The sequence below is a fragment of the Suncus etruscus genome, chromosome 5, assembly GCF_024139225.1.
Source record: "Suncus etruscus isolate mSunEtr1 chromosome 5, mSunEtr1.pri.cur, whole genome shotgun sequence".
Lineage (NCBI taxonomy): Eukaryota > Metazoa > Chordata > Mammalia > Eulipotyphla > Soricidae > Suncus > Suncus etruscus.
The window spans coordinates 122,718,171-122,731,554 of NC_064852.1; the positions used below are offsets into that span (position 1 = coordinate 122,718,171).

General features: G+C 37.6%; 1 protein-coding gene across 1 annotated transcript in view; it reads left to right on the forward strand.

Annotated features, from left to right (window-relative positions):
• The window catches only part of ANKRD44 (ankyrin repeat domain 44), a 342,805-nt gene extending 335,314 nt beyond the window's left edge, over positions 1–7,491 (forward strand). The window contains exons 26-29 of the mRNA XM_049773177.1: positions 1,125–1,207; positions 2,778–2,869; positions 3,647–3,682; positions 5,158–7,491. Coding sequence (XP_049629134.1) covers positions 1,125–1,207; positions 2,778–2,869; positions 3,647–3,682; positions 5,158–5,405 — 459 coding nt within the window. The 3' untranslated portion in view covers positions 5,406–7,491. The remainder of the gene's footprint in view (positions 1–1,124; positions 1,208–2,777; positions 2,870–3,646; positions 3,683–5,157) is intronic.
• Positions 7,492–13,384: the final 5,893 nt, after the last annotated feature.

Below are 13,384 nucleotides of genomic sequence, written 5' to 3' on the forward strand. Positions count from 1 at the left end.
TATTGAGTTTAAAACTTGACTGTTGAGTCTCTTCTGTATCAAATCGCCCAGACATGTTCTAAATATTTACAGTATGTCAGCAGTACATCAGAATGGAACCCCCTAGGAACATTCCTAACATGGCATTTGGACTTTCCCTAGATATCATTATAATGCTAGTTGAATCTGCTGATCCTGGTTTGTTTTATTATAGCTGTAATGTTAAAGGTGTATTTTATACCTTTGATACCATAAGTGTCATGTATTTCTTTCATTTGCATCTTCTTACTCTATGCTCTGGGCAATCCATGCAAACCACACAAATATTGTTTTCTAGCATGCATTTCAAGCCATGTCTTATTAATGAATGCAGGAAATATAGTGTTTTTCCCATTTTCAGTGCAAATGAATCACCCCAGGATCTGCTTACAATTCAGATTCTGCTTTAACAGACATGGAGTGCAGCCTGGAGTTCAACCTTTCTAAGTAGTGAGACTTCTGCTGCAGGGCTGTGGGTTATGATCAGAGCAGCAAGCACTTAGAAAATATGAGCCTCATCAGGGCACAGTGTGAAATGGTGAAAGACTCTGATTTATCCATTGATTTTTTTTTTTTTTAGTTATCAGCCATTTATTGTCATGACACAGAAATATCTTCCCCCAATTGCGAAATAAAAGAATGGACTTTCCTTAGTGAGTCTAGTAAGGCAGATAGTGGTTTACACAAATAGTCAATATAATGCGCATTTCGAGGATAAAACAAGCATAGAGTTGGTAATTGAGGACTTAGGGAGGCTTTAGGAGGATTTGAAAAATAGCCTTTATTCCACTCTCTGCTGGTCAACTGACCTCGCTGATCTTCTTCTACTCTCTGGACATAAATTCTAAAATTTATCTTTGAAATAGTACACTTCTATGCCAGACTTATATGAATCAAATCTTAGTCTATTTTACTAGAATCTCAGAGAATGTAGGATCCTGGAATCATTTGCTTTTTAAAAGAAAAAATTACTTTAAGAAGAGCTTTATGAAATATTTTAGATTGGCAAGGATCCATTTTAAATTTAATTGCACAGTTAGGTGATTTTTTTTCCCACAGAAAGTTTCAGTTTGTCCTGTTCCTTATCTTTTTATTTTTTTTCCTAGGGTCATGAAAAATGTGCCTTGTTAATACTTGACAAGATACAAGATGAGAGCCTTATTAATGCAAAAAATAATGCATTGCAGACGTAAGTGACTTTTCAAGTTGAACTGGGACAGAGAGTCATAGTTATTTATTGTACAGCTATGAAGAGCTTGTCCTGTATTGGGCAACACTGCAGTGAAAGATATGGTCAGGCTTTTCTTACAAACACATGCCTATAATGGCAGACCAAGCTAGACATTTTCTATTACAATCATTAGTTTATTACTTTACAAAATTTTACAGGATGTATGTTTTCTTTAGGGATGATATTTGAATATGGTAACTTTTTAAAGTCAATTGGCTGTTAGAAAATAAATTTCTATATAAATATATTGCATTATGTGTTTTTACTGGAAAATGACAATTTAATAGATCAGGTTCCCAGAATACATTTGCAGAGCTTTTGTGCTATTTGTTTTAATTATATTTTGATATAATTCAGTATAACTCACCCACAGCATGAAAGAGCTAAAAGCTGAAGCATTCCCTAGTTTAAAAAAAAAAAAAAGTACTTAGGAACTTGCTTTCAGAACAAAGAAAAATTAAGATATTTTCTGTTTTGATAATTCTGCCTCTGTTTTCCTATTTCATGTCACGAGGTTGTTTGAGATAAAAAAATTATTTGTAGTATCTACAGAAAAATCTGAGCTAACATGAAAGAAGAGTTAGATTATTAATACCTAGAAAAGCTCCAGTCAAATTCTCCTTTAAGTAAAAATGCATGTATAATATATAGATTCTTTTTGTTGTTGTTGTTGTTGTTGTTGTTGGGTCACATCTGGTGACACTCAGAGGTTACTCCTGGCTCTGTGCTCAAAAATCACTCCTGGCAGGCTCGGGAGGACCATATGGGATACTGGGAATCGAGCCACCATCAGTCCTGGGTCAGGCACATTCAAGGCAAAGGCCCTTTGTGTGATGTGCTATCTCTCTGGCCCCAGATTCGTAAATACTTTCTTTTATCTATATTAATAAACCCCACATTGTGGCAATTTACAACAATGAAGCCAATCATATTAGCACCTTTTACCTCCATCCAGTGGATGGGTTGCAGAGAACACATCAAAAACACAATGAGACAAAAGAATACACAAGAACTGCCCAAGTTTTGGGGTCCCTTGTATATTCTTGAGTGAGCCCAAAGACTGGGCATTTATTTAATCCAATATTACTCCCTCACCCTCTTTCTCAACATAGGGACCATTGTTTAGCTTCATGGAGACATTAGGACACTTAGTAAGCAGAACAGAACCCAGTGGGTACATTAAGGACAGAGTTAGAATATTTCCTAGGACCAATCAGCAGGTACATTTTATGTATCAAGCCATGATCATTTCCTATTCTGGTTTTGCTTATGTCACCCTCTATATCTGAAACCCCTTAAACTGTTTTATTCTAGATTTTCCTGGGCTCACTTTCACTGCCCCCATTATCTATTTTATTCTTTCCTGGGTGAACGTTTGAAAGACCTAAATTTGAAAAACCTAAAGTGTTTTGTACAAGGTACTATTCTGACCTTGGAGTTTTTGTGAGGGGGACAACTTACCACCTCAGCTGACCCATTTTCACACAAGAAATGTATCCCAGTTGATGCTCAGTGTCATGTTTTATAGGCCCCTCCACGTTGCTGCACGCAATGGCTTGAAGGCTGTGGTTGAAGAGTTGCTGGCCAAAGGCGCCTGTGTACTAGCTGTCGATGAAAATGGTAAGTGGGAAAAATGGACAGTCGTGGAATATTCTGGCTGAAGCCAAAGGAAAGTGAGAAAAGACAGGGACTAATCTGAAAGGTAGTGAGCATCCTCTCCCCCAGAGAAGTTCCATGTGTGTGAGAACTCAAAGCTACTTTGTCCTGTGTGTCTCTGTAAAACACCTGGTCTCTCTGTAGTCTACTGGTGCCTTCCATTCGCATGTAGTGTCAGCTGCTGGTCCCTAACTCCTCAGCGTGTTGGTGAAACTATTTTAGACACAGACGTTTTGAACTTGCTACTCAAAATTCTGACTGCATCCATCGCTGAAGTGTTGGGGATTATCTGTGTCATGAGTGCATGCTCAAGGGCTCAAGTGAAAAAACGCAGGTCTTTGTATTTCAGTTCATTCTGAGATCACACTTATTCTTGCCCTTTTCAGTGAAGATATCAGAACGCATATGCCCTGTATGAAAATTTGGAGAATACGAGTAAAAACTTTCAATGAGTGTCTACATTTGAAAGCTTCTCCTAATCTATAATGTTCCTTTACTAAATGAATTCATACTCAATAGAAGCTTTCTACTCTTCTTCCTAAGAATTTTTAAAAGCTAATAAATACTAACTACGGGTATGAAACTACCCTGTTCAGCACATGGCCTCTCAAGCTTAGGGAGCAGGAGAGAATTTCCAGATATTCACGAATTTAGCGCATTTTTAAACGTGGCAATATTTATGGCATTTAATGAAAATATTATCAAATGTATTAACGTAATTCAATTAACTGCTTATTACAGGTATTGGAATTAGCAGCTCATGCCTATTTCTCAGAAGTAAGCAGCCATATGACATCATTAGCTAACTCCTCTTAGTTTTTGTTTTGCAGTCCCATTTATCCTAGCATGTACCCTGCTCCATCCCCCACCTCATCCATCTAGGAGGCCCAGATCTTTCATCATCTTAGTTCACTCACTTTGCCATCCCTTACCTTCTTACCACCATGAGATACACAAGAGTCAACATGCAGAGGTCATGGATTTTTATCCAAGTTACTCAAGAAATCAGGACAAATTCTATTTTACTTCCTCAGTTCTAAATCTGGTCCACTTGAGGTGCCCTTTGAAATCAAGAGTCCTGGGTCAGTAGAACTTAGCCTGTCTCAAAGTATAGCTACCTCCAAAGGCACATGGGACTCTTTTTTTTCCTTTGTATTGTGCATCTTATAAAATGACCTTTGTGGAACAGAAGATAAAGACACCTTCCCATTCTTGTTTGTTTCAGACCCAAGAAAGGAGAGAGAGAAAGGAATAATTGATTGGTTGGGTAGGGTTGAAGATAGGAGACAGATGTCAGTTCCCCTGAACTTTTGGTTTTCTCAAGCTAATTTCTCTGAATAAATGAAGGTGTAATGTAGGAATTTTACTGAGCAGATCAGGCAGACAGTCCCTTTCAAGCCAGTTGAATCAGATTTGATAAGGGTCCTAATGAAGTCAGAGATTTTTCTCTGCCTCCCAACAGCAGTTTCATTCCTTAAACTGATTCCTTCAACTCTGGCTGCTAAGTCTAAGGTAGGGAAGGATACCACCTCCGGGGCAAATAGCAATTCTCCCACATCTGTCACATTCAGGACGTAGGTTGGTGGTAGAGCTATTTTTAAAAACCTGTTACATTTCCCTGACATGTTTAATTTTTAATCACAGCCAGTGCTTTTCCGTGTGTGATATACTCAAATGATTCCATTTCACTAGAACCAGTTCATTGGCGCATAGTTTACAGAAAGTATATAGAAAGGGCAAAACGGCATAACTGGCCTTCACAGACATCCGGTTTCCAATATCTTCTCTAATTGAACCCACAAAGACCGACCACTGTAAGCCGTTGTTCTCAGAATGAGGGTGTCAGGCTCAAGCCCCAGGGACCTGTGCTTTCACTGGAAACATCTCCTGGTTGTCCTGTTGTTGTTTGTGTGGAACTGTGTCCCTGCCCCTTGTGTTTCTGTTCATGAGTTGAATACTGGAATTTTATCTAACTTGGGATGAGTGAGTGCTTGTTGTTGTCATGTAAGCTGTGAGGTGGTGAGGCCCAAAAACAAACCCCAAACTCCCTCCATAAAAATGTCTCCCCTTCCCAGTGTTCCCTCTAGCCTCAGCCCTGGCATGATTTGTGGGCAATAACTCCTTCTTTTGCCTGGCATGATTCTAACTCAACATACATCTCTGCCTGTGGGTCATAGGAGATGTATTGACAGACACTGTTGCTACCACTGGATCCCTGGACTAACCACTGCCTTGTCTGCATTTACGCCCAGGTCATACCCCGGCCCTGGCTTGCGCTCCTAACAAAGACGTGGCTGACTGCCTGGCCCTCATTTTGGCTACCATGATGCCTTTTTCTCCTTCCAATACAATGACGGCTGTCAACTTCGTTTGTTTTAAAAAAGATCATTTGAGCAGGACGACCCTCTCCAATCTGGGTAGCATGGTTAGTCTGTGCAGTAATAATGTAGGCTCGGAGGATGGGTACAATGAAAATGATTCTGATTCGGAAACATTTTGACTTTGGACTCTTGAAGCTTTTCTTTGATCACTCATATTGGAAGAAGGGATAGAAGCTTGATTTCCGGGTTTTGATTCTGTTCAAGTATTATTGGGAGCCTGAGCTCCCGAGAAATAATTCATCAAACGGAGGGAGGGCAGCTTGGCTGTTCAGGCAAAGCACTCATGCAGATGGACACTGATCTTGAGTTGTTTCATATTTCCATATATCTAAGATAGTTGGAAAAATCTACCTCTCATTTTAAGTAAGGATTTTTTTAATGCATTTCGTTATTTTTCTTTGGAAATAATGCAACTGAGAGGGAAGCATTTCTTTTGAAGACTTTTTTTTTTCCCCCATGGGCTCACTCAGCAGTGAGTTCTCAGAAGTTGTATCAACATGATATTCATGTCCCCAGGAGGGAAGGGAAGGTTCGAGAGGAAATGCCTCCATTCTCTTCTTATTCTGATGTTTACTTCCTCAATAGAAGCCAAAGGTAAAGGTGTTCATCTTCAGAAATTATGTCTGGAATCGTCTTTGTAAGGGAGTCCAATTATTCATAATTATTCTCTAGTAAGCACTTAAATATCCAGAACTACTTTCTGAGGATTTTTTTTTGTTCACATTGCTGGATAAATGGAAAAATTTCATTGAAAATCAAAATTGTAAGTTGCTTTCCTTAACATGTAGATGGTACATGTAGATGGTACCAAAACGAACCTGGGGCTAATTTTCTCCTGAAGGATTTAACCCAAATAAATCTATAGAATGACATTTCAAGTAAAGTATAAAAGCACCAAAACTTGGGGACATGTGCACATTTAACACAAAACTACCCTTTCTTAATCTGTCCTTAAATCAAGATACTAACTTTTTAAAAGCATCAGACATATCAATCTCCTTCATCAATTGTAAAATGTTCAATGAGCTTCTCAGTCAAGTTCATGCCTAATGAGTGGCCACAAAAGGGAACAGAGAACCTGAAAGCAGAAAGTAGAAATAGGTGATGTGGAAACTAAAGCCAGTTACTAATTGCTCATTGATGAAATCAACATAGTGAATATTGTGTCTGCTCCCTCTGCCAAAGCTTCTAGGTCAAATGGACTCCTTTCTGCACCTGGAATAGCTGTACAAAAAGAAGAATGAGACTGTAAGAGTTATGAACATGTACACACAAGTATATGTGCTTATATATGTCTGTAGTTCATCAACCAGCTATACATGAGGACCAAATGCTTCAGTATAAAATGGAAGATTGAAATTGTTTTCCTTCAAAATGGAAGTGGGAACTGAAGTAGCTTTTCTATGGAGTTCAAATGTAAATCTTTCTGTGTAACAGTCTTTGTTGTATTTTGTATTTCTTATAACTCAAATTTCCAGTCGATAGATGAACATTTGTATCTGTAACGGGCTCTTCTTTATATGTACTTTTATTGACCATACTAGAGAAAATGTGCAAATAATTTTGATGGCATACCATTTGTAACTATAACTGGTTTTTATTCTTTTCTTTTCATTTTTCTTTTTTGCCAAATATTTTTGCCAGAAATATTCATATAATTTTAGTGTAAATGGGTTTTATTTATTTGAAAAGAACTAATGCCAAGGAAACATCCATTATTTGTTCTCCGTTTTAACTGCTATGTGTCTTACTTGGAATAACAAAAAAGCAGAATACATACACAGGTCACTTCCTGGGCTAACCTGTGGTCCTGTGGTCCCCTTTCATTACCAATGCTAATGTTTCCAGCCAAACTGCAGGTTCTTCCAGGAATCAGTTGGAGAGGGGGACTTCCTTCACTCAGTCTCAGTATGTAGCCCTTATAGAACTTAGAAGACCCTGCATTTTGATTCTCCTTTGCAAAATAAAAATTGGAGGGTGTAGTGAGACAGAGGCACCAAGGTGACCCTAAAGAAGATACATAAATCATCCTAAATACATTGTAAATCTTACAAGATTTAATCTTACATTAAGTCTTAATTTAATGGAGAATTGTTAGTGCATGGACATATGTGACAAGAGGAGAAATGTAAATTACCAGGTCAAGTCTATGTCCCTTTGAGGAAGAGAAGAAAACTGTAGTATTTGGATAGTTCCTTCATGACATTTTCTTTTTTTTTTTTTTTTTTTTTTTTTTTTTTTGGTTTTTGGGCCACACCCGTTTGACGCTCAGGGGTTACTCCTGGCTATGTGCTCAGAAATCGCCCCTGGCTTGGGGGGACCATATGGGACGCCGGGGGATCGAACCGCGGTCCTTCCTTGGCTAGCGCTTGCAAGGCAGACACCTTACCTCCAGCGCCACATACCCGGCCCCTCATGACATTTTCTAACCTGTAATACTTTTACCCTGCAAGTTTCTATGTTATCATGTCTGTGAAATATTTTTAAAAATAGTGTTCTATCTGGATCAAAAAAAAAGAGAAAGACTGTATTGTATTTTTTGCCTGACTGTAAAAGACTTTAATATTGCTTTTTTTTAATATCCTAGATTACATGAGAGCTCATGCTGAGTTCTACACATATAAGAACTCTTCAAAAGACTGTAATAATCGGTATTTCATTGAAAATGAATTTTCATTCAAAATCTTTACACCAACAATTTTTAAATTTGTGATGCTATGTTCCCCCCTTCTTCCTCTATTTTTTGTTGACTTATAAATATTTTTGAATAGATTAATTGCTAATAAGCAATAATAACTTTTTAGTCTGTACAAAAACACTGAATGTGGGAGACCTAATGCTGAAGAAGCGCTAGAAACTGGTGTCTTTACCAGAAAGTAAATGAAAGTCTTGCCAACTAGCAGTTAACTCAGGACAGTAGATAGTTACTTTCTTGGTGAAGGAACTTTACCATTCTTCCCGTAGTGAACCAGCAGCAGAGCAGTGACAGCCCCAGGCATCTATCCTCAGAGCTGTGTTCTGACATTACCCCCACTCTCTTTGAAAGACAAAGAAACTAAGTGAAAAAAAACCTTTTTCCCTTCCTCCTTCCTACCCTAATCCTTCCTTCTCTTTTTCCTTCTGATCAAGACCAAGCTATGTGTTGTTGGGGTTTTTTTCCATGTGCATCTCTTAGAAATAAATGAAACTGGTATATAGCTGCCCCAGGAAAAAATACAGAAAACATTGTTTTTAGTCCTTTCACTGCACTATATTATTTTTGAACTATTTTGACCACACCAGAGTATCATGCTCCATTGCACTTAACTATTCACCTTTGTCTGCCTACTTGGTAAATAAATGTTACTATCTCCAAATTGCCTAAACTCTGCTTTGATTCTACAGTAAATTGCTCAGGGGATTTCTCTTTATCACTATTAAAGGGCACCATTGTATGTATTGGTACTTTAGGCAGTAAACAGCTGCTTAATTATTTTCTTATGAAATGAGAACAAGAACATCAAATGGATTTGCTGCACTAGCTATTCTTTGTACTGTTCAGCAACTTGGTTCACTTATCTGTTGCATTAGTTGAAGAATTCATCCTTTAGTCTTGTACTATGAAGTTAGAGTGCCTTTTTATATTTGTATATTCTGAAAATGTTCTGTGAAATGTTTTTGTATTTTTTTTTCATTTGAGTGTTATCAGAGCAATATAAAACCAGTTGGTTTCATTTCAACCTGTATGTCTTTTTTCCTATTTTTTTTCCCCTTTTACCAACTTTGATATGAAAATGCCTCTAGGAATTATGTCTGGTTTTGCAGTGCTAAAATGCTTTCTTCTTACAAAACTGTAAACCATAGGTCAGTGTTACAGGGGAAAAGCATTTTAAGATAGTGACAATCTGAGTGTGTGTATAAAATGTTATGCTATGTGTTTTTTATGCAGTGATAAAAAAAGAACCCTAAATATCTTTTGTTTGGTAGTTTTGTCTACATATTTTATGCTTTAGCATGTGCAATATATATTTGCAAAGCACGATGATACAAATCTGGTGCCAGTGTTATATTTTGCATAACATTTATAACAGCATAAAATATTGTTTAATGACCAGTGGGATTTTTGTCTGTAACTTTTTTATGTAAATTGAGTTGAATGACTCTGGTAAATGTCATGACTGTAAAAAAAAATGAAGAAATGACTTTTAGTTCAGTGAATGACTTTGAACCAATCTGAATCTTCTCAAGCACAGTTTAATACTTTTTCAACTACTGAATGCTAATATTGTAATGAAGTACTTAGCTATAATATAATATGGAAATGCATTCAGATGGTTATTTTTACAAATAAAAGCGGTACAAATATTGTTTCAATGAGTCATATCTTTATTTTTTCTGTTTGTGCAAATATTTTCTCTCAGTCTTTGGGCATCTTTTTTTTTTTAGTCATCGTTTCTTTAGTGTTGTAGAACTCTCAGCATAGTATTCATTGATGAAAACTGGAAACCTTCTCTCTAAACTCAGGCATAAATCAAGGTTGCCCATTCTCACAACTTCTATTCATAAAGTATGAGAAGTCCTTGCCTTAGTAATTAAGCAAAAAGGAGATATTAAGTGAATCCAGACTGGAAACGAAGACAAACTATCACTGTTTAGAGATAATATGATATTATACTTAAATACCTACAAAGAAGCTCCTAGAAGCAATGAACTATAGTAACGTGGCTGGCTACAAAACCTGCACACAGAAATACACAGCATTTTTACATGTAAATAATTAAGAGATTAAAAAATAAAAAATCCAATTCATTATTATTTATTATCATATATAAAATTAAATACTGGGGGGTCATATTAAAAAAAGTAAAAAGCTTTATACAGAGAAAGCTGTAATTCACTCTGAAAAATAAAAGAAGACACAAAGAAATGGAAATATTCCATATTCATGGATTGAGAAGATTATGAAAGTGGCAAAGCACAGATTCAGTGTATTCACTATAAAAAAATACATGACATTTTTCAAAGACATTGACAAAATGCTGTAAAATTTATATGGGACAATAAGCACACACATATACAGATAGACACACATACATATTCACTCACTCAGTCACTCACACAATCCTCATTCCCCATAATCATTGCAAATTCTAGGTAAAAAGAAAATGGGAAACTCTTCTTTCCCCAGCTTTTAATTATTCTATAAAACTATAGTAATCTAGCTAGTGTGATACTGGTGTAATCTTAGAATAGCAAATACAGAAACATCTTTAGGCTCAGCTTCTCATCAACAAAGGATTTAGGAGTATGAAGCAGAGCAAGGAAACCTCCACTTATGAACACAAATGGTGTTCAGAAAAACTACTCAGCCGCATGCTAAAAAAAAAAAAAAAAAAAAAAAAGCAAAAAACTCAGACCCCCTATCCCTTCCAGATCCATATTTCCACATAAGTCAATTAAAATAGATTAAAGACCTTGATATTAGTCTGGATTCCATATGTTACGTTGAGGAAAACACATGCAAAATTCTTTGAGAAACTATCAGTAGACAGCTTCATGACAAATTGCTACTGACCATGCAAATACAAGCAAAATAATTGTAATATATCAGATTAAAAGCTTATGCTTTACAGAGGCCAAAGTGATTGCACAGTGAGTTGTGCATTTGTCTTGCATGCTGCCAACCCAAGTTTGATCTCATTACTCCCTATGTATAGTCTTCTGAGCACTCCAGGAGTAATTCTTGAGTGTAGAGTGAAGAGTAACTCCTGAGCACTATGGGGTAGAATACTTTTAAAAAAATCTGCATTACAAAAACAAAAACAAAATAATCATCTTAGAGTAATGATGCTGAATGTCAATATGATTTGCCTAACTTTGTGCAGTTTAGTGAACTGAGTACATGAGTTGTGTCTATTGATGTTCTTCTATGTAATCATATCATAAGCTATTTTTCCTTTGAGATTTGGGGTTGGATCACACCTGGAGGTTTTCAGGGTTCATTCCTATGCTGTGCTCAGGGATTACTCTTGCAGGGCTTGGGAAACTATATGAGATGACAGGTATCAAACTCAGATCTTGTGTGTGCAAAGCAAATATTCTACTCACTGTCCTATCTCTCTGGCCCCATTTTTTCTTTTTTTTTTTTTTTTTTCAGGAGATGTTCAGAGAGGCTTTGTTATATACTCTGCCTCACTCCTTACACAACTGTCCTGATATTAGTGCTGGCCAGTCTTGAAAACTCTAAAGCATGCATCATATTCCCAGTTGAGTACTTCCTATAGTGTAGAGCAAGGTGGGTATATTAGATATATAATGGTCTGTAACAAATTACCTTGAACACAGTGACTTAAGACAATCAATTGTTTATTGTCTCACAGTTTTTGTAAATTAGGAATTTATACCTGGTTTAGCTGAATTTTCTGTCACAGATCTTCATGGGTCATAATTAGTTGTTGGCCAGGAAAGACCCATTTCTGACTTACTGATATAAACCTAGTTGTTGGCAGAGTTTACCAGGCACTGTTACACTGGAGGCCTCAGTTCTTTAATGGTTGCACTCAGTCCCTTGCCAAATGGGCCTTTCCACAGGGCAGTTCACAACACATCAGCTTGTCTCATGAAAGCAAACGAGCTGAGAAAAACCAAAGAGGGAAGAGCCAAATTCTCAAATTGTTATTCCATCATATACCCCATATTTCCTTTTAACTATAATTTCTTTATTTTAAACACCATAGTTTAGAATTGCTCTTTATAGTTATTTCTGGCATTCAGTGTTCCAACTTCAAACCTACCACCACTATAACATTCCCTTCACTTACAGTTCCCTAACTTCTCCAAACCTGTCTGTACGAATAATTTACTTAATATTGTTTATTACAGCTAAGAGGTAATAGAATTATCCAAGAAAACTTCATTAAAAGAAAATTTGTGAAAATTACCATATCTTACAATGTGGTCAATACGTCAGTCAGAGTTGGGCATTCTGTTATTGGTTTAGATGGCTTAACATATGTGGCTCCTATGATAATTTCACAACTAATTTGGTGTCTTTCCACTGGGATGTCAGTATTGAAATTATGGAGATGTTATGTGGTCCCATTTGTGGCTGTATGATGAAGATACTTGAGGATATGTGGAACTGGGTTGATGAGCTTATATGGCTATTCTGGTAGATCATGCGCAAGGCCACTGAAACTTCTGGAAGTACAGGAGGATATGGCCTGCTCTGGCTCCAAAGAGTCCCCAGAGATGTCTAGTAACAAACTTCCATACCTGGAGATTGGGGCAGTTAGTTGTTTCTGCAGAGATTAGTGGAAAAGTGGTGAATCTGGTCGGTTGTGGTGGCAGTGTGTGTGTGTGTGTGTGTGTGTGGTTACCAAGGTTTCAGCAGGGCAGAGGAAATTTTGTAGGTCCTCTCCCAAGGGACCACAAAGTGATCAGCTGAGAGTCTGGTATATACATGAGTTTAGTGGCTTGGTTGGCCTCTCTTTCAAGAGTTAGGAGAGGGGTCCAGAGCGGTGGCACAGCAGTAGGGTGTTTGCCTTGCATGTGGCTGACCTAGGATTGACCACGGTTCAATCCCCTGAGGTCCCATATGGTCCTGCAAGTCAGGAGTAACCCCTGAGCATCACCGGGTGTGGCCTCAAACAAAAACAAACAAAAAAAAGTTAGGACAGTAGCATAGTGATAGCAGATACCAGAGGGATTGCACAGCAGGGAGGGAGAGCATTTGTCATGCACTTGGCCATCCAGGATTTGATCCCCGGTATCCCATATGGTCCCCTGAGTCTGCCAGGTGTAATTTCTGAGTGCAGAGCCAAGAGTAACCCCTGAACACCACCTGGTGTGGCCTAAAAACCAAAAAAAAAGGAAAAGAATTAAAAAAAAAAGGTAAGTCTATGTTGCTGACCCAGTGGACAGATATAGCAGCAGCTCTGGATCAGGGGTATGGCTGCTGGGGCTTCTGGAAGTGTAAGGGCATGGGGTGGTGGTGGTGGGGAGCAGTCTATCCTTATTCGAAAGATTCTCCAGAGATATCAGCCACAATACCAGCTGAAGATTTTGGGTTTTTTCCTTCACAAAAACTGGAGATTTTGACAATTCAGAGTCTCTGCAG